This window comes from Diadema antillarum, unplaced genomic scaffold (genome assembly GCF_040938485.1).
Source record: "Diadema antillarum isolate AM-2024a unplaced genomic scaffold, OU_Dant_1.0 seq00001215_RagTag, whole genome shotgun sequence".
Lineage (NCBI taxonomy): Eukaryota > Metazoa > Echinodermata > Echinoidea > Diadematoida > Diadematidae > Diadema > Diadema antillarum.
In genome coordinates, this window is record NW_027272007.1 from 549560 (window position 1) to 575976 (window position 26417).

At 38.8% G+C, this 26417-nt stretch overlaps 2 protein-coding genes across 2 annotated transcripts in view; both read left to right on the forward strand.

Moving 5' to 3' along the window:
- Positions 1-1044: 1044 nt before the first annotated feature.
- Positions 1045-15767, forward strand: LOC139744864 (uncharacterized; the record flags this gene model as incomplete). The annotated part of the gene is made up of 2 exons (XM_071655276.1): positions 1045-2971; positions 15697-15767. Coding segments are annotated over exons 1-2 (1233 nt in total), but the record flags the coding sequence as incomplete, so codon positions are not given.
- A 135-nt stretch (positions 15768-15902) lies between these two features.
- LOC139744865 (uncharacterized) overlaps positions 15903-26417 on the forward strand; it is a gene marked incomplete at its 3' end in the record, with an annotated part of 81336 nt that continues 70821 nt past the window's right edge. Inside the window, exons 1-2 of the mRNA XM_071655277.1 lie at positions 15903-16247; positions 18153-18243. Coding sequence (XP_071511378.1) covers positions 15909-16247; positions 18153-18243 — 430 coding nt within the window. The remainder of the gene's footprint in view (positions 16248-18152; positions 18244-26417) is intronic.

Consider the following 26417-nt stretch of genomic DNA (forward strand, 5'->3'; position numbering starts at 1 on the left):
ATTTTGTTATTTTTTTTTGCCCTACTTCAACTTCACGATTTGTTGCAAGCTTCAGACATTTATTGTGTTCATTTGATTTAAGAATGGCACGTATAAGGGAAATAACGTCTCTCTGATTTTTAATCATAATCATCTACTTTCACATTTCTTATCATGATTATACTAAAATCCACATAGAACAGAACGTGCATAATCAAGAAGAGATAAGTGAGGCTTACTAAACAGTGTAACGACAGACATCAATCTGTCAAGCAATGTCAAATTAAGCGTAGCCATCGATAGTTTTTCTCACTTTCATACAATGACACCGAACGTTAGGCCTATTGTTACTACTTCTTCTTGCCATTTTGTTTGTTCTCTCTTTGTTTATAATAATATTCCCCCTCTCTTTCTCTCACTCTATCTATCTAATTTACCTAGCTATCTATCTATCTATCTCTCTCTCTCTCTCTCTCTTTTGCTGTCACTTGACTCTTGATAATGTATCTCAGCCAATGCAGGTGGAAGAAAGAGAAAAATCAACAACTCAAATCATAAAAATGTGAGAACTCTCATGTATACTAGCATTTCAAATATGCCTCCGCGATGGGGATATACCATGGAGGTACTTTTGGCTCGCCTAGTGAGTAGTAGAGTACCACCTTGGATAATGTAAAACTAACGAGACAGAGGCGCGGAGGATTTTTGTTCAGCGGGGGGAGTGACGCATCGTAGAACAGCTTGCGCGCGTATACGATCAATTTAATACGCCAAAAGTTGTCATCGATGCGCCGGTAAAGTTTTTGTGCTAACCCGCGAAGATAGCAACAATACACGCAATGCACACATAAGCACGCATTATCGAGAAACCGTCTACTACAGATGGTTGACAATCACTTCTCCGTAACCCTGTAAGGGAGAGATGTAGTAAACTTTTTTTTTTTTACGTTGGTTCAATCGCGGGGATTTGATCCTTGGTGGATGGAGGAGGCCCGATGTTTAGATGCCGACCACATGCACCCGACTGTGCTTATTATCAATAGTGGGAAGTACAGAGCGGCTGAAATTATGTGAATATTTGGATTCGAGTATTTGTGGTTGTTTCGTGAGCTTGGTACTTGAGTGAGTATGAGCGACTCTTTCTATGCCCGCGAAGTCTCAGAGTCATTGATGGTGCTGATGCTGGGCTGAGAAGTTTGCCCCCGCTGCTCGTGTGTGTGTTTTACCACCACTGCACTGGCACATCCTGCACGGGCAGATTCGCGGTGGTTTGGATTGTAAGGATTTGTCTTCAGGAATTTCATCCATCTCCGGACCATTGAACTGCCTGGTCTTGTTTCACGGAATTTTTCCTTTCTTTTACCGCGAGGCCGAGGCAAATGTCAGGGAGAGACTAAGTCAAAGAAGGGCTGGATTTCACTACTCGGAAGAACGCATTGCTGCTGGCTGGCTGGAAAAATATCCCAGATTTGGATTTGCATTTATTTAGCATTTAGGGAGTCTCCATCACTAGCATTGAGTAGCAATTTAGCATCGATATCACTGTGTCTACGTCACTTTACGCGGGGATTTTGCATAGAATGTAGAGCCTAGTAGAGGTCTACTTTGAGGTCTGTTTGTCTGTCTATGAGTACCAGTGGTATGTGTTTATAAATCTAAGGAATAGTAAGGTTAGTTCAAACCTGACATGAATAAGAATCCTGTAATCACATCGTTAAGTTGAACAAAACATTCTGAACTGCTCTTTTTGTTTGATGTTATTGTTGGATATCTTCAGCCAAATTCCCTAGACTAGAGCTGTGTGTTCTACATGAATCTACCAATTACAACATGTCAACGAGTGTGGAAATCACAGCGTTAGGGAACAAGCGTGAAGTCAACTCGAACATTGAGATCAATGACAGTGGAGTCGCCCTGAATGCTTCCCTGCTGGAGGAGCCAAACGGAGCAGTCGCTAATGATGACAAGAGGATGTCGCGTGCTCAAGATCAAAACGCCTGTTCGAAAGGGGGAACAGTGATAAGCAGTGCCAGTGATCGTACTAGTAGCAATGATGGAAATGTTGGTGAATCGCACTGTGTAAATGGAGAAACTGGTGAAATTAAGATGGCTCTTGATGGAAACAAGGTTGGGGACGGAGATGTTATTTCTGTCAACGGGAAAGGGGGCCTCAAAGATTCACCTGTGTCGGTCGATGGTTGCGGAACGCCTATGTCAGGTGACGAATGGCCAGGCTGCAATGACTCCAATGTTGTGAAGCTGAACTCGCCAGCATTGCCATTAGAGGTAGAGCGGCCCAAAAGCCAAGACGGTGGGGAGACGGACAGTGTTGGCTCGGGCAAGTCGCCGAAGAAAAAGAAAGGACTTCTGTCGGGTGGCCTTCACATCCACATGCCCAGGCTTAGCAGCAGATTGTCGTTTGGCAGTGATGCCAGTATGTCCAGCACGGGCAGCGATGCAGACAAAACCCCAGAAAAGAAAAAGAAGAAGAAAGACAAACTCAAGAGGAACAAGAACAAACAGCAAGCTGGCAACCCTGAGCATGGTGACTCAGCCAAGGCAACTCCAAATGAAAACACAGAAAATGATATTACTGAGAAGGGCAAGGACTTGAGCGGAAAGGATGCAGGAAGTGTTGAAAACCAAGCAGAAAATGAGAATGCTGCTGAGCTGGAGGTTCCACGAGCATCTCACGACACTGCCAGTCAGTCATCTCTAGACCAAGACATGACGGTGAAAAGTGGCAAGGAAGAACTCACCGAGGATGCTACGGAGAATGCGCCACCAACAGTTCAGGAGCCAGACCCCACCACACCCTACCCAGACCAACAAGATGCTACTGATGTAACTGATGGTACTGTTGAAGATGAGGGGCAGCAACAGTCTGTTTGTACTACTACTAGTGTAGGTGAAGAGGAGAAAGAGAAGGATGGAGAAGCGGCAGCTGCTCAGCTAGACAAGGAGAAAACGTCTACACCAGTTGCAGATGAGGGTGGGTATTTCATTACCATCAGGATTGTTTTCACATTACAGAATGATATCTTACTACCACCAGGCGTCATACACACAATCATAATTTCTTAATTAAAAAAAAAAAAAGATAATTCTTCATTATATACTCTTCAGTTTTTTGTTGTTGTGATTTACTGCTTTATTGGTTAGTTCTAGAAACTACTCTAGCATGAATGCAATTAGAATGTCAGCAAATTTATGTTTCAGAAACACTAGTGATAAATAGAATGAGTCTGACATCTGTTTCATTGCAAGAAAGGAAACCTGCAAAATAATCAACTAATATTTGTTTGTTTGTTTGTTTGTTTGTTTTTTTTTAAAATCATATTGTCTCGGACTCGGAGCTTTACTTGCCATGGGCTGGTTCTGGATTCTACAGCCATTAGCCAACAGTAACAATGTTCCCACATCAGAGGAAAATACATTCTTCTCTATGCCTCTGAAGTGCTTGGTATCATTGCAGTTTGAAATTGTAGAATTATACTGTTCTGTCCCACCGGATCATTTGATCATTAAAATCTACTATACTAGTACTAGCAATAGTAGGAAGGGACTTGTTCACTGAAACTTTTTATATCCTGTTTCATTTAGTAGGGGGTTTTACTGTAGAATGTGAATAGTTACCTGAAGGCTGTTTAAACTGACTGATCTTTATACTAGAATCAAACAACACTCCCTTGTCTATTGAGTTCTATGCTACTGTCATGCTCTGGTACACCCATACACTCAACCACTCAAGCAGGAGCACCTCGTGAATCCAGTTGTAATGATTGGTTCTAAGTTTTCCATACCAAGCTAGGCTGTTGAGTGATTGGCTTTATAGCATGCAGGGAGAAGATGTCCACTCATGCAAGCCCTTGTGTGAATGTAGAGCATAATGTACCAAAATTGTGTCTTATTAAATCACAGAGTTACCTCTATCAGTAAGCTAAGAAAAATGTTAGTAATTATGTTAAAGGTAATGGTGAAGCTATTGATGAGAAAGAAATATGATAATTGATAATCTATGACTGTCTTATAATTTCCTAACCCAAGGTAGGCACACAAGTGTGAAATACCTTGCTTTCAGAGGCTCAGCTGTACTCTTTGCTCACTTTGCCATTTTATTACTAGTGTAGTATATGCCTGGATAGAGAGGAATATTGATGCATGCTAGATCAATATCTTCATGAATTCCAGGCAGGATTAAAACCCATAATTTTTTTAACACAAAGACAAAGAAGGTAAAGGAAAAGGGATGTACTGGTAAGTAATGTGCCAAGTCTTAATGATGGTGGGTAATGCTTGCTTAGGCAGTGTCAGGGGAATGCTTCACAAACCATTCAACATTTGTTCACCAACAACTTGCAGGATCAAGGACTTTTTGTAAGTCTCTCCACAGTGAACATGAGGTGGCAAGTGATAATACCCTTGCCCTCAATCATTGATGTTCTGAGGCTGTTTTCATGCTTCATATTTTCCCATTACTGTATATTAGCAAGTTTCAATGCAAGTTGGTGTGTAGATGCATTCTCCTACTGGCTATTAGCCCAACCAGATGCAGGGCAACTTGCTGTGCAGCGACAGGTCTGTGTATAGTGTTAACTGGCTATATTTTTTAAATCTCACCAACTGGCTACACACTTTTTCATCCTTTGTTTTTTATGGTTTAGATGTGATTCTTCAGGTTAGCTGTTTCAAGAGATGATATTGCTTTCTTAGGAGTGATATTGGCAATGATTATGCTACAGTTTTCTGTGATATCAAATGCATTTATTTTGATTTGGTCATCAAAACAAGAACAGTATTAGAATGAGGGAAGACTTTGACTTGAACTGAAATTGCAAAGACTGCATTTGCCATTTCCTGTTAGGTACTGTGTGTATCATTTAGGACGTCTCTTCAAAAGGAGATGAATACTAGCAGAAAAAAAAAAGAAGAAAGAAAATTATTCTCTCAACATCTAAGATATGAAGATACATCAGTACATGTACATATGTATGAATTGTTTAGCTGCAAATTGAATTATGATGCAATTCAAAAGAAAACTGTCTCCAACCAAGAAGAAAATGGGTACTAGTATTGTCTTGTGATCAAATTGCCTTTCGTTGTAGGTATTTATGGTTTGGTGCATATGGTTTGTTTTGTATTGATTGATTGAAAATCATGTGCATGTTCACAGTTACCTGAAAGGGAGGCTACTGTTGACAAGCCACTCCCATCTTTACAAGCTCTTCAGCAGCTTCCCTGATTGGCTAGTGAGAGTGACCACAGGGCTTTCACTGGCTTTGACATTCCTTGGTTGCATTCCCTGCATAGGGCCTCTCACAATCTTCTTTGAGATGGCCATTTTTTTTTTTTTTTTTTTTTTACTCTCAATTCTTCAGGTTTTGCTGTATTTTATGTCATATTGGCAGCATTGTGGACATTTTTTCTGATTTCTTCTTTCTTTGCTGTTCGAGTTGATGGCTGAATTTTCGTGATATTTGCACCATTCACCTGTTGTCACTGTGCCAGAGGTATTGAATACCGGTGCTGAATTCCTGTTGACATGTTCACTTGTAGCTAGCTACGTTTTATAACTGTGGTGTATTATGATTTCAAGGACATATTGTTATAAGGAATTTTAAGAGGAAACTGTAAAAGCTTTATTGGTGCTTTACTAGCATTCTTGACATTTTTAAAGTTAAGATGAAATCAGAGTTCACAGTGCCATTTATATCATGGAGCTACAACAGATTTATTTTCTTGTTACAGGTATTGTAGCACCTGTTGGCGGCAACAAAGGGGAAAAAAGACTTTATTTACTTGATAATATTTACCACATCATTGATGTTGACTGGAGTGTATGCACTTATCTCAGCAAGCCAAAGGAAAGTCTTGACAATGTATATTTCTGTACTAGCATTTAAATTCAGTATTTGTATCCTTTAGAAGCTAAAGAAAGGATTTAAATTCAAACTTTAAATGCCTACATCCAAGGTATAGGCCTATTATCCAAGGAATTTAGGCCCTACAGGTATGTCTTTCATGAAAATGATTCTTAAATTTGTAGTAGAGACACAGCAAAGTAGGGAAGACTAGGTCTATACCTTACACTTCAGAAAGATGAAAAGGCCTAAAAAATGAGAGATCAGCCTGATATTTTATCATTTCCCAATTTGCCATCATATCATCACATGTGTTGTCAGCAGACCAGCTGCTGTTTCATTTTCAATTTACTCTAACAAGGGAGTAGGCTCTATAGAAGCAATGGTAAAGTGTTTTATATGCAGTCTGTAGTATTTTGTATTGTTCAGATATCTTTGATGGTGTCATACACAAATTGCTTGTCAGCTTTGTATCATGAGTGTACACCTCAACTTCCTTGTTTTTATTAGTGAAATACATTCAGGAAACCGGAGATAGATCAGGGAGGTGGAAAGAGGTGGAAATTTCCACCTCCCTGGATAGATGTAGTATGATGTACATGTATTTCAGTTAACAAAAAAGTAATGTAGGATCCTAGCCAACGATGTATATAACCAATGGTGATCATTGATTCCCAGTTCTAACTTCTACCAAGAGTTAAATAAAATATGTTCTCATGAAGTCTGCAGATATAATGTGATCTGAAATTCTGAATGGCCAGTTGGTTTGAATCAGTGTGGCATTTGCTTCCTTTGAGTCCCGACTGAGCATGGTAATTCTTTGGGATTTATGCCCCACTCCCATACTGGCAGAACAAGGGAGCTCCCAATGTTTGCTTAGTGGTAGAAATCTGTAAAGGGTCATGGGAGGTCAACTAACACAAGCTTATTACTAGCCCTCAAGGTCCGTTTTGTCAGAATGCCTGCGCCAAGGAAATGCATAGAATGGTTGTGACAACAGCGCTGACAATCTTGGAGGGGTGGGGGGGAAAAAATGGCTCTGCTCGTTTCCACATGTACCAGCATCACAAAGAGAAAGGCATGATGTACTGGTTTGGCTCTGGCCATTCCATACCTCTTCACTTGCATTTTAATCTCTCATATTTCAAGGTTTTAAGCCCAAATTTCAAGAAAAGTTCAATGACGAAATGAGCATGTGTAAGAGTAGACGTGCAGTATGATTCAGAAAAGGTTTGATATCCATCGCAGCTGCTGACTCGCATGGACCAAGAAGTTGTTGACCCCTGCCTCTTCAGCGTTACTTCATCATCTCTCTGCAAAGCTCACAGGATTAAAGAGGTCTATCCATCCCAAGGTCTTGACAGGACTTGACAGGGGACCCACCATGGAATGAATCAGTGGCAATATCTGCCTCAAAAATAGAAAGAAGTCTTTGAAATGAATAGTGTCAGAGTTTAAAGGCACATGTCTGAAATGTATTCAGTGCAGGTCAAATCAACTTCAGATATCAATTTCTGAAAAAAATCTCATCTTGTGTGGTAGACCAGCATGTGCATTCAAAAAGAGAATTAACAACCATCATACAGTAGCTAGTCGTGGATATCATGAGAAACAGTGCCTTTCTATAGCATCTTTGCGGTTTTATGACCAAGTCAAGTAGGGCCTACTGTATGTTGGAAATGCCCAATGGATGCTATGTGAGGTAACTAAAATGAGCATAAGTTTACAAATGTTTTGTGTACCTCTGCCCATATTGTCAGTGATGATGTTTGCCTGTAGAATCATTCTCAATCTTTCCTATTTTCAAATTAGAATGGATTTTTGTATTTTTTTTCCCCAAATTAAATAAACTTTTTGCATTGTTTCTGCATTAATTCCATTTCAGGTTGAAGCCTGCTACTTTGTGACCAAATGCAAGTTCCATTGTGACAAAAAAAAAAATCTGTTTTCTAACCAAATTTCATTGACATTCAAGAAAACTTACATCTTAGGGTAATTATGTGGGTAGGCTATACAATAACTTGCCCAGAGAATAGTTTGTTATTTGGCTCTTACTTCCCATATCCCTAACCTTCTCCGGAAATTTGACATCGCAAATGAACAACTTGCCGTAGAAGATGGCTACTTGTTTTCCAATAAGTATTCAAGTGCTGAAGACTTGAGTACAACAGTGACAATACATACTCAGTCTTGTCCATATGCGTGGATGTTGTTTTATAGACTCGAAATTGAGTAGCATTCACCTGCCTCTGCACAACTTCACGATCACAGGTTTTGATTCTGTGTTTCTCTTGGTTTCACCATCACTTTTGTGTTGTTCTTCTCCAAATCCGTAAGCCAACCAAATGGCAAGTCCGTCCACACCTTAGATTGAAATTGACTTCTTAGGGTTCAGGTTTTTACAGAGTGACCCCTGCCTCTGACCTCCTACAACGGAAAATGCGAACTACCTCTGAAAATTCTAGGTCATGGGAACTTATTCTTCGATTGGGGTGCAAGCCAATCGCTCCGGTTCCACCTTGCATACTTCTCACTCTGTGACGCACGACTGCATGACGTCTTACGTTTATACACTGCCCCCGAAAAGTTTTCCCCAAACATGAGGGCTTCCAGGGCATCAATAAATGTCTCAAAACAAAGTTTTCATCGCCCACTGTTTACCTTTTTTTTTGGTATTCTCATCTCACTCTCGTCTTTTTTTGTACTGCATCCGCATCTTTGCCATTGGGGGACACATTTGTAGGAATGGTTGTAAAAGCGATACTCTTGTTTCAAACCTTCGTGACAGAATGTTCTCCGCAGTACAAAGAATAGGCCTATGTGACTTCAAGTTCTTGAATAGTAACATGCTTTTGCTGTATTTGTGTTTCACAGCCATTATGCTTTAGCCAACAAGATGTTGTTCGTTGGGATTGTAGGAAAGGAACAGTCAAGTGAAATTTTGGAGTCTTTGTAATTTATCTTTAATTAAAGGACCAAGTGAAATGTTTGCTGTGACAGTCTCAAGGAATAATGGTCTGGGTTGATGACTCAGACCTTTTTTTTTCTTCTTCTTCTTCTTTCTTTCTTTCTTTCTTTGAATGGGGAGGGCCAGCCAGGGGCTTAAAACTTTTGTAGGGATAAAGAATTGCCTTAATCAGACAATGACATGCATTTATTGAATTAGAAAACATCATATAAAAGTAGTCCATGCCAAAAAGTTGTAGAACGGTATCAGATTACATGAGTGATCAGCAGACTGAGGAAGCTCAAATAGTCCCCTGAAAATGCAAAATAGTGACTTCAGATTCTGTGTGTGTCACTGATATTGAGCGATAGTCATATGCGAGTTATCGGCAGAGATCCACAAGGATAATTATTCAAAGTCCTGCAAAGGTTGGGGCTCAGTGCAAGCTCAACGCCGTCTCTTGGGTAAGGATGTCCTGCCGAAATATGAGCATGACGCAAGGATTATTCCTGTCCTTCCTCAACTCGGTGTATCCCAGTAATCTCGAATCGCAGAGATGCCTGTGTGTGCCAAGTGACAGTGGTTTAAAAGACTGTATGGTCTGTCAATTACAAGTTTCCCCTATGGAGGTTTATATTGTAGTTTCCAGAAATCTATGTATCTGTACGTAAGCATGTATATATTCTGATGCACAGCCAATGTGAACAATTGAGCAGTGACATTTTCATTTCCAACACAGTAGGATCCTCAAAGTGAGGAAACCACTTTTCAATATTAATAGCTTACAATAAACCTGTGGTTCCCGTACTCACTTAAGTATTGTTGTCTTCTTGTTGCAAAATTTTGGAGGAAAAAAATACATAGTAGAATTGCAAATGCAATAGGCATTACTGAGCTCATAAGAGGCAGGTAGACATTCAATGCATCTTTGCAGCAGAACTTGGCTTTTATCAGTTTTTAGACCTTTTCTTGGTGAAGCTGTACAATAGTATGTACTGTGAGTGTGCAGATACACATTGTACTATAATCATACAATGACTATTATACATCAATTGCCTTTATGGCATGGCTGTGACAATTGTTGAATATTTTGAAAGAATGGCAAATTCCCTGAATCTACACATGGCCCTAACATCCTAAACAATCTGCTGAGTGTATTACTTGTGAATCATGACACTCTTCAGATTCAGAAGTATGTATGGATATAAATTGTTTATATACCCCTGACTTTCTTTGTCTATAAAAGCTTACAGCAATATCATCTAACAGTTTAAGGGTTACGTTCAGATCAAACATTAGAATTATAGTCCATCCTTGATTTCACATGTACCAAAAGTGCTTAAATTGAAACAAAAAAATTGTAACGACAATCACAAGAATTGTGTTATGATAAGCATTCTCACCGTGTGAATGCAAACTGGAATTGCGGAGGGGTATTTGAATTGTAATTCCAATCATATTTCAAATGATGCTCTGTGGTGTTTTCCAATCATTTTTAATATGCCAGAATTACGGAGCGAAACAGCCGTGTGAACGTAATTGACCTCCAATCGTGTTTTTTTTGGGGGTGGAGTTTATGGAGACCTTTCAACCACTTCTGCAGAAAGACTGCGCTCCTCAAATGCTCACACTGCAATCAAAGCATGCGTGACTTACATCTCAGTGGTGATTAATTGGGCTTGCAAAGAATTCAAATCTCCTGTCCTTGCTCTTAAATTCAAAACCAAACTGCAAAATCTGCAAAGCCTTCCTCAGTCGTGTGAATGAATGATGATTTGAGTCACAATTTCAATCGTATTTGTACTTCAGCATGACAATTACGTTCCTTGATAGGTGTGAAAACGGCCCATGTCTCTTCTTATGCAACTTTTTTGAAGTAAGCAGGATATTTCATATCAGGAGTCATTTTGTCATTGAAAATAAATCAGCTATGGGAAAGCATGTCTATCTGAACTTATAACAAGTGCATTTTTAAATTCCTTTTTTTTTTTCTACATAACATTTCTAAATATATTGTCCAAATATTTCAACAGAGAGAGAGAGAGAGATCAGAAAAAAAAAAAAAACATTTAGGAGGAAGCAGAATGTATGAATGCCTGAAATCTGCTTGGTACATGAAAGCGCTCATACTTTTTGTAACTTCATTTCTATCCAGAAGTCAGTAAATCCTGGATCAAGTGTGCCAATCACAGCAGGCATTCCATGCGATTGATGCTGACATAACAGCGTGTCTGTTACCGTGGCGACTGTAAAGCCACCAATTAGCACCTCATCTTCACAGGTAGAGATCGTCGGGTAGGACAAGATGGGGCAATTTGATTGTCAAACCAATTGAGGAAATCCTGTTGAAATATATCCAAGTGAACTTGCAGGTGGATGATGAGTTCTACATGCCTTGTTGTTTTCCACGCATCCCCTCTCCCTACAACTTGTTGAAATATCAGCTGTAGGCTTGACAAAGGTATACTGACAGCCAATTTTATACAATTTGCAACTTTGTCCTATTTTAAACAGTTTAGAGACAGGCTGTCAAAAAAGTGAGTGCACTGTAGAGAAAGTTTTTATGTAATTATTCCACTCTGATGTTTTTTTCTTAATGAGTAACTGCCCCCCCCCCCCCCCCCCCCGCAATGAAAACAACAACATCAAAGTGATCTAAGATGTACCTCCAAGGCCATGTCTTGGATACAAGCACATTTTATGTTAAAGTGTCTACCTATAGATAAAAACTCATACTTTTGAGGATGTGATTCTAGATGATATCTTGAAATTTAATAAACAGTTACACATATATTGTTTGCACACTGTTTAAAAAGACTAGTGACAAACTATAGGCATGAAGTGTAAAATGGGTGTGACAAGAAGAAATATGAGTCAAACCCATGTTGACACACCCCCCCCCCCCCCCCCAAGAAAAATGCAGAGCTCTGGCTTAGTTTTCAGGAGTATTTGCAGATAATAGTGGGGCCTACATGAAGGGTCAACCAAAATTTAAGGGAACTTCATTTATTTTTCCTGTTATGCAAGAACTGAGCAACAGCTTTTCCATTTTCACTGCCCATCTCCTCCCACTTGATATGTTTTTTTTTATTCTTTTGCCCCCTTTGTGACGCTGAATTACAAAACTTGTAAGCAGCCGTTGACCTCGTTGACCTTACACGGAGTTGGAATTCTACTTGTTGCAACAACTAACCCTGTCAACTTCAATCAGTGCTCCCATGTGAAATGTAATTAGGTGTGTGTTTCGAAGTGGGCTGGTTGAAAAGATCACAAGGCGATCCGTTTTGTGGCAGAGCAGAGCGACATCTTGTCTTTTCCATTCCTTCTAGTTCTACCTGACATGTGTACCATGCTGAATTGAAGTGGAGTAGAAAGTAGTTTCAGTCAATCAAATTGATGATTTGAGGTGATTTTTGTGTCAAAAGAGAACCAAAATTAAAAGCTGGTCTTTTTTGCTTGCTTTTTTTTAGTTAGCTGGCTAGAAATGGTTTAGATGAAATGAAAATATTTTGGTGACATCTGTTCCTTTAATAGAAACACTATGTTTTAATCCACTTTGAAAGTGTTTTGACCCTGTTTTCAGGTTCATACATGGAAAGCGTTCACAAGTACAGCGTAATAAAAATGACAAATATATATATATATATGGCAAATATACAATCACATAAAATTCAGTGTGGCTCAGTTCCTGGGTGACGGTGTTATGAATGCAAGCTTGATGTCCAGTAGCATGATAGTTCAAAAGAAACATTCACGTACTGTAAACTTTCATGTTTTTGCGTGATTAGTTTTTCATGCTGAGGGGCTCAAAAATGTATTTGAGGGTTCATGAATTCGTGCTGCACGATTGTCAATCCGTTTAAAATGTGCAGAGAAAATCGTGAAGATATTTTTGCGGGATTTAGAAGTTGCGCCAGCCAAAAGTAGCGTGAAATACACAAAAATTAATGTACTGCGAAATATGCGAAAATTGATGTACTGCAAAAATTTTTCATTTACAATACTTATTCAGCAAGATTTACAGATGAGGATGTAAAAAGGCTTCAAGTTTCACTGTCTTAGTGGAGGTGCCCTCATAAGTTATTTGATGTTGGTTGCAAATCATTAGTATACGATAGAAAATGGTGCAAAGTGGATTTTCTTACAATTTTTCATAAACACTTTAAAAACTTGACACACAGACACATATGACACAGAAAGAGCCCATTTGAGTTGAATATTCATAAGCATCAGTCTTTGTGTGTGAGCACACTTGAATTAAAATTTTAGATGTTGATAATTAAGTCACGAATATCGAAAGACATTCAATCATGAAATGTCTGTAGTACCTGGAAGTAATGACTGCAAAATTTCTAAATGCAAAATAGGAGACTACAAATTGTATACATACAAAAGAGAGATTGAAGTGCATGCTGAAATCCAAGGAGGAAGGAACAATTCAATTAGCACCTCTATTTCTGGAGAGGAAGTTATATCGAATATCATTGTCAATCTGTGTATGAAGTATGATATGAATCACAGAAACAGACATTTGCTCCGATGGTGAAGACAGACATGTTATCAGGGAATGCCACATTGGATAACGTCTTGTATTGTGACATATTCCGAGGTACTCCAAGACTTGTGCGGATCTGCATTCACAGCCCATTGTTGTAGATTATGTGGTGGTACGGTAGCCCTTCGGGAGAAACTGACTAATTTCCTTTTCCACTTCCTTCCCCGATGTGGTTGATGTTATTAATTATCTTTGCGGTATTATAGATCACCGAGGATTTACAAGTTTACAGCAAATTCCAACATCCAAAACTGCTGTGAAAAATGCTTGCTATATTAAAGTTCACTGTATATAGACCCTAAATGTAGAGGGATGAAGCATGAGCATTTCATTGCTCCCACACTGTGGGTGCTGGAGATACTGTTTTGTTTGTTTGTCTTAACATTGTTTTTGTTTTGACTTTATAAGATATTGCAGTAAGTATTTTTGATGTACGAGGATTTAGTAAACAGTATGGCAGAACAATGAATGTAAAAAAGTGTGTGTTGGGTGGGGGGGGGGGGGGGGGGGGAGGAGAGGGGAGGGGAGTTGCTTTAGCCAAAGTCAGGGATCAAAGCTGAACATGAGATTTTTGGAATATTACTGTTTTTGCAATTACTTGAGGAGTATTTGATACATGATTTCACCAAATGTTTCTATTTAAAGGGATGGTATAATTTTGGTTGATATAGGGCTTCAGGTTTCCTACTTTTTCTTTTTTAAAGATAATGAGAAACTTCTTATGAAACGTGAAAGAGCATATGATTCTAAGAGGAACTCAGTTTATTTGATGAAAATTGGTCTTGAAATGGCTGAGATATATCCAAAGCAAATGGATCCTAATAGAAGGTGGGGCCCACCTTTTAATAGGATCGCTTTGTTTTACTTTGTTTTTGGATCTCTCAGCCATTTGAAAACGGATTTTCATCAAATCAATTTTGAATTCCTCGTAGAATTGTATGCCCTGTAGCATTTCATAAGTGGTTTCTGAAATAGTATCTCGCAAAAAAAAGGTTAAAAGCTCAATCCTCATCTCAAAACAATACTATACCATCCCTTTAACAGTATTTATCAAGAGCAATGCCAAAGATAAGTTAGGCCTGCATGGTTGATAGGGTTTTGAGCAAGCTTAGCGGTTGAAGTCAAATTCCATCCTCATAAAGTTTCTGCTCAGGAAATATTTTATGCAGAGGTTATCAAACTCAGCACATACAGCTGTAGCTACAGTATGATGAAGCAGTCAAGGACAATCTTGAATTTCATTGTTTATATGGTAGATTTAAGAAATGTTGGACGTAATCTCTGCAAATGTACACTTTGCCTGGACATGAATTTATCTAATTGTTGTTTAGAGGAAACGAGTACTAGTGTACACTTTGAATCACAAGTGCACTGAAAACTTTAAATGGCAATACAATGCCCCTCAGACTGAAATTTCTCAGAATGCTTTTGACATTTTGGTCATGGATATGCGGTTTGGGGGATTGCAAACTTGCAGCTCGTAAAGCCTGCAGCAGCTGTGCTCTGCTGAAAGCGAAAGCTCATACTGAGAAATGTAAACCCATTTTCGTCATGGATCATTGTGAATAACATCAATAATTGTGTTAAATGCTGTGCTTGTGACAATGAACTTGATTACCCACAGCTTTAGTGGATGGGATTGTGTTTGTAAATTCAGATGAAAATCATTGTGGACGAATTTTTCATGAGGATAACTGCCCTCAAAAAGAGGAAGAAAAAAAAAAAGACACACACTAAAAACAACAACCAAGGAAACATTTTTGTTTTGACATTGTTTCCTTTGTCATTTTTTTGTTTTGTTTTGTTTTGTTTTGTTTTTAGGCGGGCAGTTACAATGTCAAAAGCATGGTTCTGCCTAAAGAGAACTGTAGCGTACTTCCAACAAGCTCTACACATACGTTGTAGGCCCTATACTGTACCTTGTTATAAATCACCTTTCCAACTTAATAGTGGGAACACAGCTTTCTTTAAACCTTCCACCTCAGGATTGTACTCACAGAGTCCTAATGCTTTCTTTGTTGACATTTTTATTATAGTCCTATTGAGATAGCAGAAATTGAGAGTAGAGTAATATTTACCTTTTTTTCATGTGTGTGTGTGTGTGTGCCGGTATATTTGTGTTGATGTGCCACTTTAAAAGCTATTTCAAAAGCAGCAAATTGGTTAGCAACAGGTGTTACTCCAAATGTCAATCACACCATGCATAAATGTGATGTGAATAGGCGAATACCAATGATAGTCATCTTGCCAAAATCTCTTGCCAAACTCTCTTGATATGTATGAAGTGTTGCCAAATCACAGGTAACTCATAATATGTTTATCCGTGCTTGCGTGTTCATAATTCTTTCTAGTAGGCGGGGATGCAGGAACGGGAGAAACAGGCGGCGCTGCTGTGCTGGAGCAGGGTTCCACAGTCCCAGAGACGGAAGCCAAACAGAATTGCCCCGCCGATGTAGCCGCTCAGGCAACAGCATCTCCAAGTCCAGGTGTGCCAGGGGAACAAGTTCAGTCCCCACCACAGTTGCCAGAAGAACCAGCAGAATCTTCAGAGACCAAACCAGATCAGATGACTGCGGATGCAGCGATGTCTCCAGTGAAGGCTCCCGATGAGAACAAAGTAAAGGAGGAGGGGGACGAGGAGGGGAAACTTGGCACTTTGACATCTGGGGATGAGGCGGAAGACGAAGAATTGACAGTGGAGGAAGACCAGAGGAAGAGGAAGAAGAAGAAGGGAATATTGAACGTCCACTTCCCCCACTTTGGAGCAAAGAAGCCCAAGTCAGAGAAATCCATCGATCAGTCCTCCGACTCGGACCACAACTTGTCACCCAAGAGGTTTGGGTGGAGAAAGAAGAAGGACGCCAAGTCACCTGACAGGAGAGAGAACACAACAGACCGTAACCAGGTACCATTTATATTTTAGTTATTTGCCATCCAGATTTTAAAGTCCGGTAGATTTGATCTGTTCATGTGTGCCTCCCTTCCGCTGCAGCACAACATAATTCTGAACCCAAACTTCCTCGTTGCAGAGAAATCACATTCCTCGCTGATAAAATGTGGATTATTGTTCATCATGGTGCCATGAGTAGAAGGCCTTATTAAAGGTATTGTTAACCATTGGGAGTGGTGATTTTAAAAATGTGCGAGTTATCACATTTGATGCATAATTATGTGTAGGTCAGATGTATCACAGAACATCCTACCATATTAAAATTTTGCGATAAAGCCTGAATTATAAGAAGATATCACTATATTTCTTAATAAACCATAACTGTAGTCGGTTTATTCTAGAAACAATTTGATTATAACTATTGTGTTTAACATTGATTATATACTGATCAGCATTTTTACATTGGTTATTTCTGTTCCTAACTCACATTTTAGAGCTATTTTGAAGCACTAAAGCTGGGTTTTTGTTTCATCCGCAAATAATAGATGATGCCTTTAAGAAAGACCTTTTGCCATTATGAGTGTTTGGATGTAGAGTAACTCCGTTATGCTCTAGCCAGGGATCTTTATGTGCCTCACCTTTGCTCATATCCATACAAGTAAGGTTCATAGTGGAATTTACATACCATGCACCTTTTACAAATTTCTCTTTCCACTGCACCCCTACCCCTAAATAAAAAAGAAGAAATAAAGGTTGAATTCTGTTACCAAAGTCAGATCCCATGAACGAACTATGTAGCCACCCACCAAAATATTACCTGCAATGTCGATAAAAAAAAAACAGATTGGCCACCATCATTTTCTAATTCTCAACATACCCATATTGAAGAGAGCTAGGCCCCACAGGCTCTGTAAAACATGTAATACTGTTTTTAAGAATGCCGAGCTCTGATACTTGATTTATGTGATGAGTAAAGTTCCCAAGGTGAACAAAATGGCATGACAGTGAAGAAAAGAGAATTCATGGGAAATACATATTGGGGGGGGGGGGGGGGGAGGGATTTTGTATTCCAAGATGTAGAATATTGGAAGCTTCATAAAGATGAGAGAGAAAGCTGACAAAAATATATTGTTATTCAAAGTTGTATCTAGTATGGTGTTTAGAGGAAACCCCAAATGACTCATTGTGTGGAGTCAAGTGACTAATTTCAAATTTTCTCAAAAGACATGCAAATGACAATGGGGGGGGGGGGGGGTGGGACAGGATGGCATGAAGCACATGTTATGTACAGTATGCGTCATTTATAATGACAAAATTGTCTTCTATTCAATGGTAGCACTATGACCACATTTTTTTCTTTGTATTTTTTTTTTCTTTGGTTAGGGTGGATTGTTCCAGGGACAACATGACTGTGTAGACTAGCTGTTGCCAGTCATGTGGAAGGAAGTTGACATGTTTGCACTTCCAAGTCTATGTCAGAGCCAATCTTCTAAATGTTTCATCGTGAAGTCCTAGGCTTTTTTTCTTTTCTTTTCTTTTTGTTAAACTTTGTATTTGACCCATTTCTATTGAAGCTTATAGAATGATTGATGGATATAGAGAGTAACTGAATGTACGTAATGTACATCTCTTGACATAATATTTCACTTTTTCTCAGTGGGTTGTGTTTTTATTGATGATCGTGATATTGTGAATGTGCTAGTATACTCTAAGAAGGTTCTGCACAGTAAAGGAAGAAGAAGAAGATTGAGATATTAGTAAAAATTAGGAAAGGAAAATAGATAAACAACCATCAAATTGAGCTATCTTTACATTGAGTGAGTGACACCTTTAGTGACCTCAGTTGTGTTTTGTACGCAACATATAGTATCCGTGTACATCCTGAATGTAAAACAGCGTTTCCTTCCTTCTCATTTCCAGCGTACAAATGCAGGGAATGCAGGAACAACAAGCGACCAGCCAGAGTCGACTGCAGAGGAACCAGAGGGGCAGGATGTTGGAGCAAATACAGGTTGGTAGGATCAGTTTGACTTGTCAGTGTTGGTGGAAGCATTGTCCTGAAAGAGGCCTTTACGTACACACATAGAGTCTGTTGAAAGTTTCAAGTGCACATCAGGAACGACAACAGGATAAGAGAACACTTTTGAAGTCCATCTAGGAGTGTAAGATTATTTGGCTGTGGATCGCTTTGAGAGTTCAGGAAGTGGGTAGATTTTGTTACAGTAAAACAATCTAGTGATTGCTGTGCCCATGATATAGAGAACAGCGGTGAAGATACTTGATGTTTGAACTGTAGAGCAGTTTCAAGGTAAGTAACTTCAGCATTATTTTGGCATCAATGCATGTTAATGCAAGATATTTTTGGAACACATTATGTCCCTAGGGTCATTTTACACTGACAGTGAAAGATTGTGCTCTTTAAAAATGCTCAACATTATGGTGGGAGTTGCCTAGCAACAGTGCCAAAAGCCACCTGAAACATTACTTGAAAAACTGCACACTGGAGTGGGCTTTATCTGCGTTCATGTGAAAGTCCATTGTCATGAATTGCAGGGTGAACCCTTGTGGCAGGGAACTTGCAATTTTTGTCATGAAGCTTCCGCTCAATATTTGGATTACTGTCTGTGGGCACGCTCAAAATGTGCGATGATGGTTTACAGCTACATTAGCTCTTCAGCCTGTTGTGAATTTCACATTTCACATAATTGACATGCAGGCTGCCTAGCAAATTACATATTGCACATTATGTTTGCAAACACTGTTGAGTGTTTTTAAAGTGCAGCGACATCACAATGTATGTGTGTGTGTGTGTGTGTGTGTGTGATGAAGTGTGAGTGGAAAATGTAGAACATTGCATATTTCAATGTCTATTTTCCCCCAGCGAAAATGGGCCTACCTTATAGCATGAAATGTTTGCCATAGCTCTTTGGTATTCGTCTTTGCATATGTGCAGTATTTTAATTGTGATGGCATGATTTCCCTTTTAGTCTGTGGGTACTTGCTGGGCAGGATCTCTTGAAACAGGTTGGAAGTGAAAACAAACTTAAATACATGTGCAATTACCTTGTAAAACCTATGCAATACTCAGTGCATCTGCACATGACGTACAGACGATATAACACGGTATTTAAAGTGCAATTTCATTCCATGTTGAAATTGCCTCTAGGATGGGGAGAATAATCGGAAGAATAGAGAAGCAAACTTTTCATCGAAATCAGACACGAGAGAACATTAAAAACACCTTTAGTGTTGTTACCAGAGAGTGCACCACATATGGAAATGAGATAGGATGGTGATAGTGTCAACTCGCTGCTCTCCCATTGGTATGTGCACGAATACATCATGAAGACCGTGATTTTCATTTACAGCTAAGCAACTGCAACTCTTTTCTTCCTAAAAATCATCAAACACACCTCAACAGGAATTGAATGCAGAATGTTTTCCTCGTTCTTTATGTATAAGAACTTAGCAAAGATTTGTGTGTTAGGCCATGAAAGACATGTGAGGCCATGACATTGCCTGTTTGATTGACATTATGTGGCTGCTACTTCTGTCACTGTTTCTTTTAACAAAATATGAAACTTTCAGGAAAAGTTTTTGAACTCAAATCTGATTTATAGCAATTTCAGCTGATAAAAAATATTTCAACTGTTTGTATACTTTTATTGAAGAAAACTGCTACACAAATAATAGTTTTTGTAGCACTGGTGTAAAAATGCATAGCAAATTGCCGTGCGATACCTGGGATTACCAGGAAAATGTTTCCCTGAACTTTAATATTAAGTAACTTTTGACCTTTAGATCCAAGTTGGATGGAATCTCCCCCCCCCCCCCATGTGATTTCTTTGTATTTTCCATGCCATCTTGAATATTGTCTGAAAGTGCACTATTGTTTTCTGTTGCCATGTTTCAGGGAAACAACATTGTGCCTCGACTGAATGCGCTTAATTTTACCCAATGGTTGATAGTTCCATCAGGAAGGCCTTGCCCTTTCTCACTCGCAACTAGATGTATCTATTTTTAGTTGGTACTACACACAAGACATTTTATTCAGCTGAAATTAAATTTCATAGTACCCCTGGACTGTAAGCTGCATTTTTAGTGAGAGGGCAAGGATTGGCATGGTGATTGGTAGAGTTCATCATCTCAGTAGCATGGTGTACTTGGTCAGGTTGTGTATTTTCTCAACCTTATCTTGTTTGCCCTTACTGGTTTTATTGAACTTGAGGTTGCAACCAGTTTGTTTTGACAGAGTAAGCGATCATTGTCTGCTTGGCATCCAGCACTCTTGTATCTCTGCTGGCAACAGCTGGATGAGTCAGCCAACTGTATGGGGTATGTTTGCTACATGCTCGTAGAATTTGACACTTTGTCATCTTCAAAATCACAGCTGATAATGTTGCCATAGAGGGCTTCACTGAAGCATGCACTCTTATCTTGAGCAACGCATGGCATGGCGTTGCAATTGAGGAGGAGGGTGGTAAAACATCCAGTGAAAAAAGTTTCCAGTCTTTCTGTCAGACTGGAAGAGGAAGGTTTGGCTTTGGTACTGTACACAGTCTAAGATTTGTTCCAGAACTGATGCAGGAGTAGAGATCAGCATATAACCAAGGTACTGGTATGTTAAAATGTACAGTCACACACACATTTTCCATGGAACTAATCCATGGTAGTAATTGTATATTCTGTAGACAAAACCTAGAAATGAGTGATGAAAGAAAAACGTTGCAGTATTACTATTTACACTTTGCAGTTGCCTCAATTGTTTTTTTTATATTTTATTATTTTTTTTTTTTAGTTCTTAACTTTTGAGTTGCCTCGCGGGGTGTGTTCTTGCTGAGATGATAACAATCTAAGTGGGAGGTTGGAAAAACTTGTCAAAAAGGTTTTCATACTAACATTGCGCGAGATGCTGGGAGAATTTCAGAGCCTATGCCACTATGAGGCCATAAATCATTATTTATGCGATTGGAAGGGTGCACAGAAATGATATTGGACTTCTGTGGCAATATCTGCAAATAGCATAGGGTTTCATGTCAGAAATAATTGACCATTTCTGCTTGTTGGAGGGTCTGGTGTCAGCTGAATTTTGTAAGATGACTATTCTGGATTTGATGTTTGTGTCAATACAGTGTATTTCAGAGCCTTTCTCTGTTTGCCTTAAATTGTCAACTTTTGTCCGTGCATTGATCCAGCCAATAATTGGTTGAAGACTGGCTTTCATTCATCAGATGCAGGTATATACTCAAAGTCAGTCTTATACCAGGTTTTAACAGTTGGTGTATTTTCCACAAATGATTTATGGATTTGTTTGCAACATCCAAATTGATATGAGATAGATGAAAAGTCCATTCTTCATTACCTATGATATTACATAATGATCATGTTTTTACTTTTAGTAAGTTAGTTTAAAAATCATAGCAGTGATAAGATGAGATGCATAAATGAAAAGTATTTTAGAAACCTCCAGCAGCAAATGTTTTTAATGCTATCATTTTTTTATTTTAGGCAGAAAATCCTTCTGGATTCTTGGGAATCGTTTCTTGATCAAACATCCAGAGATTTGTCATTGACTGCTTGGATGAAATTTGTACAGTGAGAGAAAGAATGTGCAGCAAATAGAACTGATTGCAAATTCGATGTGTTGGGTTTGGAATATGCTGCCACTGGCTATACAAAGGCAACACTGCACTCTGCTCCAAGATAGAGAATACTATGTGGTCAAAGTGTATGAAAAAGCAGCTGTTTGCATGATTTTGATGAAATTGTGACTTGAATAGCAATATGATTGTCCATAAAAATTGTTCATTTTTCATGTTGCCACACCAAGATTGCTTGATGCACCAAGTTCTTGAATGGTTGTTTATATTTGTCCATTTCTCTTTTGAATGTATGGGACAAAGTTTGAAACAGATGTGTGTCAGACTTGTTAAGAATCTCAAATATGACAGGACAATTAAGTGATTTGATCACCAGGAGAATTAGATTAGAGGTCAAGGTCAGAGTTTTCAATTAGGTTGGTACATACAACAGTTCAGTTTAATCAATGTCCCATCAAGCTTGGTACATTGTTTTAGTGAAAACAGGGAAATCTGGTAACAGTCCAGGTTTTCACTGCTACACAAAACTACTACAGTTTGTGAAATTTTGTTTATGACTGGCAACTGTAAAGAGTAAATTGTAGGTCAGGAATGAGTAGTGTAAAGAGGTCATTCCTGCATTTTTACTTTGTCCACAGTCACTATGGAAGTTTTTGAAACAATCTAAGAATTTACATGTATGGTTGTATACAAATGCACCGTGGTAGTAATGAATACTGTAAACGTCAATATTTTCGCGCGATTAATTTTTCGCGCTGAGCGGCTCGAAAACATATTCGCGGGTTCTTAAATTCGCGCTCCGCAGCGGGTTAATACACAGTCGCTGTTTTCATCCAGCGATGCCAGCGTATGAAAGTGACGTAGCGAGCGGCGCGAGTGTGAGTACAAGCGCTCAACTACGTAGTACACTGTACACGTATTTTACTCGATACATGTACTGTAGTACTAGTACTGTAGTCGCGGAGATGTAGCACACCAATCGGCCATGGGCTCGGTGCGTGCGGTGCGTGCGATGATACTGCTATTATGCGTAAACATATCTGTACTACGTAGCAGTATCATCGACGAAGCGCACGCAATTCAGGCCGTTAGAAATGTGCATAGAAAATTGCGAAGATATATTCGAGCGTTTTTGAATTCGCGCTAGCCTAACGTAGCGCGAAATCCGCGAAAATTAATGTACCGCGAAAATTTCCACGTTTACAGTACAAGGTCAAGCTAAACTCCACCCTTCAACCATATTTCTGAGACCATTCACACTGCAGGCACATACCTGGAATTAAGCAGACTTTATTGGAAAATGCAACCACACCAAGATTGGCCAATAATGATTTGAGTAATATCCTTAGGAAAAACATGATTCATGGCTGCTTTCAGATTTAAGTTGTAATTCAACAGTTACTGTGTTTCTAATCATGTTTTTGAATTAGTTCTTTCTTCAGTCTGAAACTGCTCCGTGTCATCAGACCCATTTACAATACAGCAAAGTTTCCCATTCTTGTGCAAGTTTGGCTGCGGGAAGTGTGCATTGCTTCAGTAATAATTAGATAAGTGACAGTTGATCGTCAAAATTTATCAGAGATATAGGCTAACCCTCGGAGCAAAAAAGGAGGGGGTCATGAGTTATAGCCTTAAATGAATACTGGAATATATTGGCAATAAGTTTAATAGGAGAAATAACATTTGTCAGCAGTGTTGTCTTTGATTTCATGCATTTCCCACTGAATCATCAGAATTGGAGAGTGAACACTTAAATTTAAGGGTTCCAGTTCAGCATATTGGAAATTGCCTGTAGTGCTCCCTACCTGGAACTACATGTATTTTGTCTTTTATCTTGAAGTGACCTTCTCCCGTTCACTAGGTCCGGCGATTTTTGCGGACAAGCTGTAGGGTCGTTCATAGTGTTACCACCGGATATGACTCTTGAGGTATCTTTCAGTGGTTAATGACATCAGCAAATGGCCAACAATAATACTCTTAAATGTTACTGAAGGCCCGTATGTTTTTAGGTTTAGCCTGGTGTCTTGCTATACAGAGGATGTGAGTGTGAACCAGAATATTCATAAGTAATTTATTTATTAGGAGACTGTGTTATACAGAATAAACTGGCATTGATGGGATACCAGAAAAGGGAGGAAACTGCGACTAAGGGCTTCCACATGTATGGGGTTGCATTAAATGCACATGTGTAGCTTGTTCATGTCACAATTGCTTGACATGTTTTAATTTCAGCATTTGGATCTTTGAACATGGTTTGGCTTATTATTTTATGTCTGCATTTTTCAAACTTAAACAAAATAAAACATACCATGATACATACCGGTAAAAAACCTGACATACATTTGATACACTCACGGAATGTGATACACAATGTGATTTAATTGGATAATAAACCAATATAGTCATACTTTACAGGTGATGTTGATAACGTTTCCATGTGATCATGTCATTATTCTCTTGGAAATGGTACATTGTAACTAAAATAAATATACAGGAGTCAAGACTGGCATCGTGAACATAAGCTTGATTTTGACAATCATGGCCTTGGGAAAATAGAATATATATGGGCTTTGAGTATTTAGATGAGGGGAAAACTACAAAAACTATAGGAGGGAAGCAAGTGAAAAGATGAGAGAAAAATATATACGCCTATAGAGTGGGATTTGAACGTGGTCAATGTCTATTTGTGCATGCATGATATTCTCTCTTACGATACACCTTACCTCTTAAGTGAATATTTGAAGTACACATATCACGGTTCTGTTAAAAGAAAAAATGTAACACCTCCCTTTCCATTTCTTCATTGTTATGCCAATTATGTGTGCCGTAAGAGACGTCAGAACAAAACTTGAAATTTTTTACACAACAACTGTGCTCAGTTTGCGTATGTGGCAAACACCATACCTTCAATGCTCCGAACTGAACTTAAGGTAGCCTGTGTGTTAGTTCCTGTTCCGTATCTGACCAACCTACTATGCCTAATTCAGCACTGAATCAATAGTGATTATGTGAGGAAATCGACTGAAGAGGAACATTGATTTTGCAGGACTTACTCTCTACACGCAAGGTCCCATCTAGGGCAGAACAAGAGCCACAGAGTGCCGTTTCATATTGAGCCTGGTGGCAGTCATTCTGAGTCCAAGCAATTGCACACAATAATGACAGTTTCCACAGCAATGATTCACATAGTGTTTTTCTTATTGATCGCTGCCTTTTACTGCTTCTGCAGTAACTTTGGTTACTTGGAGCAGCATTCTTGTGAGTGTTTTCTGAGTTGGGCCAGGGCCCAGAGTGGCGTTGAAGCTGCCAAATTCTCTCATCATTGATAAATTATAAATACATTGTACACTGTAGATAGTGACTTGCAGGCTATCATGTGTTTTGTCATTTTTTGTTTTGTTTTGTTTTGTTTTTTGGTTTTTATCGGATGTCCTTGTCACTGTTTAAAGAAAGTAACATTAGTGTGCCACCATTATTGACATTTGTGTGACAATTTTCTAATATTTATGCATGTGGAAATGTGTGTTTTTTTTTAATAATATACTGTGATTTTGATGAAGGACCTTCTAATTACCAGTACTGCACCAAGACAGTTGTGTGCATACTGCGAGTAAGGTTGCTTTAAACTGTATGCAAATATTCTCTAAAGGACAGTAGGGAAAAATTAAGAAATTTTGTATTGGATATGATATGAACATTTCACGTGGCTGTCCATATGCTGGTCATGAAGTGGTCACCAGATCAATTCCATTCGGACAGGTCCTGCCTCTGGACCACAGAAAATCAATGTACTCCATTACAATTAACATTCACAGAGGCACAATGTTTCCTGACACATTTAAGTGCTTTTATGCCTTCATCCTAACAGATGCTGAAAGCAAGCATTATATGTGTACTTTACTTGTGTGTATGTGCTGGTGTATTTATGGCATCCCTTATCTGGCCAGCAAACAAAAAATACACAAAAAACAAAAACAAAGATAAAACAAAAATAAACAAAATTTCCAATGCTATGACACATAAGATAATATCTGAAGGTATCTTCTATGCAAATGTAATGCATGAGAACAACTGCATTTAGAAGAAAATGATAGTGCATGTTTTCTTATGAGACTTTTGCTTTGCTGTATCAAAGCCTCTAAAATTTAGAAGCATCACTTATACCATTAAGACTGCTCCAATCATAACCTCGTTCTGTTACCAAAACATTCCATTAGAGTTATCTTCTGTGAATAGTAACATTTTCTTTCCACACAGAAATTTGGCTATAACTTTGTATTAAAGGACAAGTCCACCTTCATATACATAAGGATTGAGAGAATGCAGCAATATTAGTAGAACACATCAGTGAAAGTTTGAGGAAAATTGGACAATCCATTCAAAAGTTACGAATATTTTAAGTATCTGCACAGTCACTTCTGGAAGAGAAGACTACTACAGTGTATGATGTCATATGCGTACAACTATATAAGGAAAATAAAAAGAGAATTTCACAAAACTTTACTTTTTGAATAAAGTGGACATTTCTTCGACTTGCTACTGATGTATGTTAAGGGTAATATTATTCCCCCGGCCTTCTGAAAGA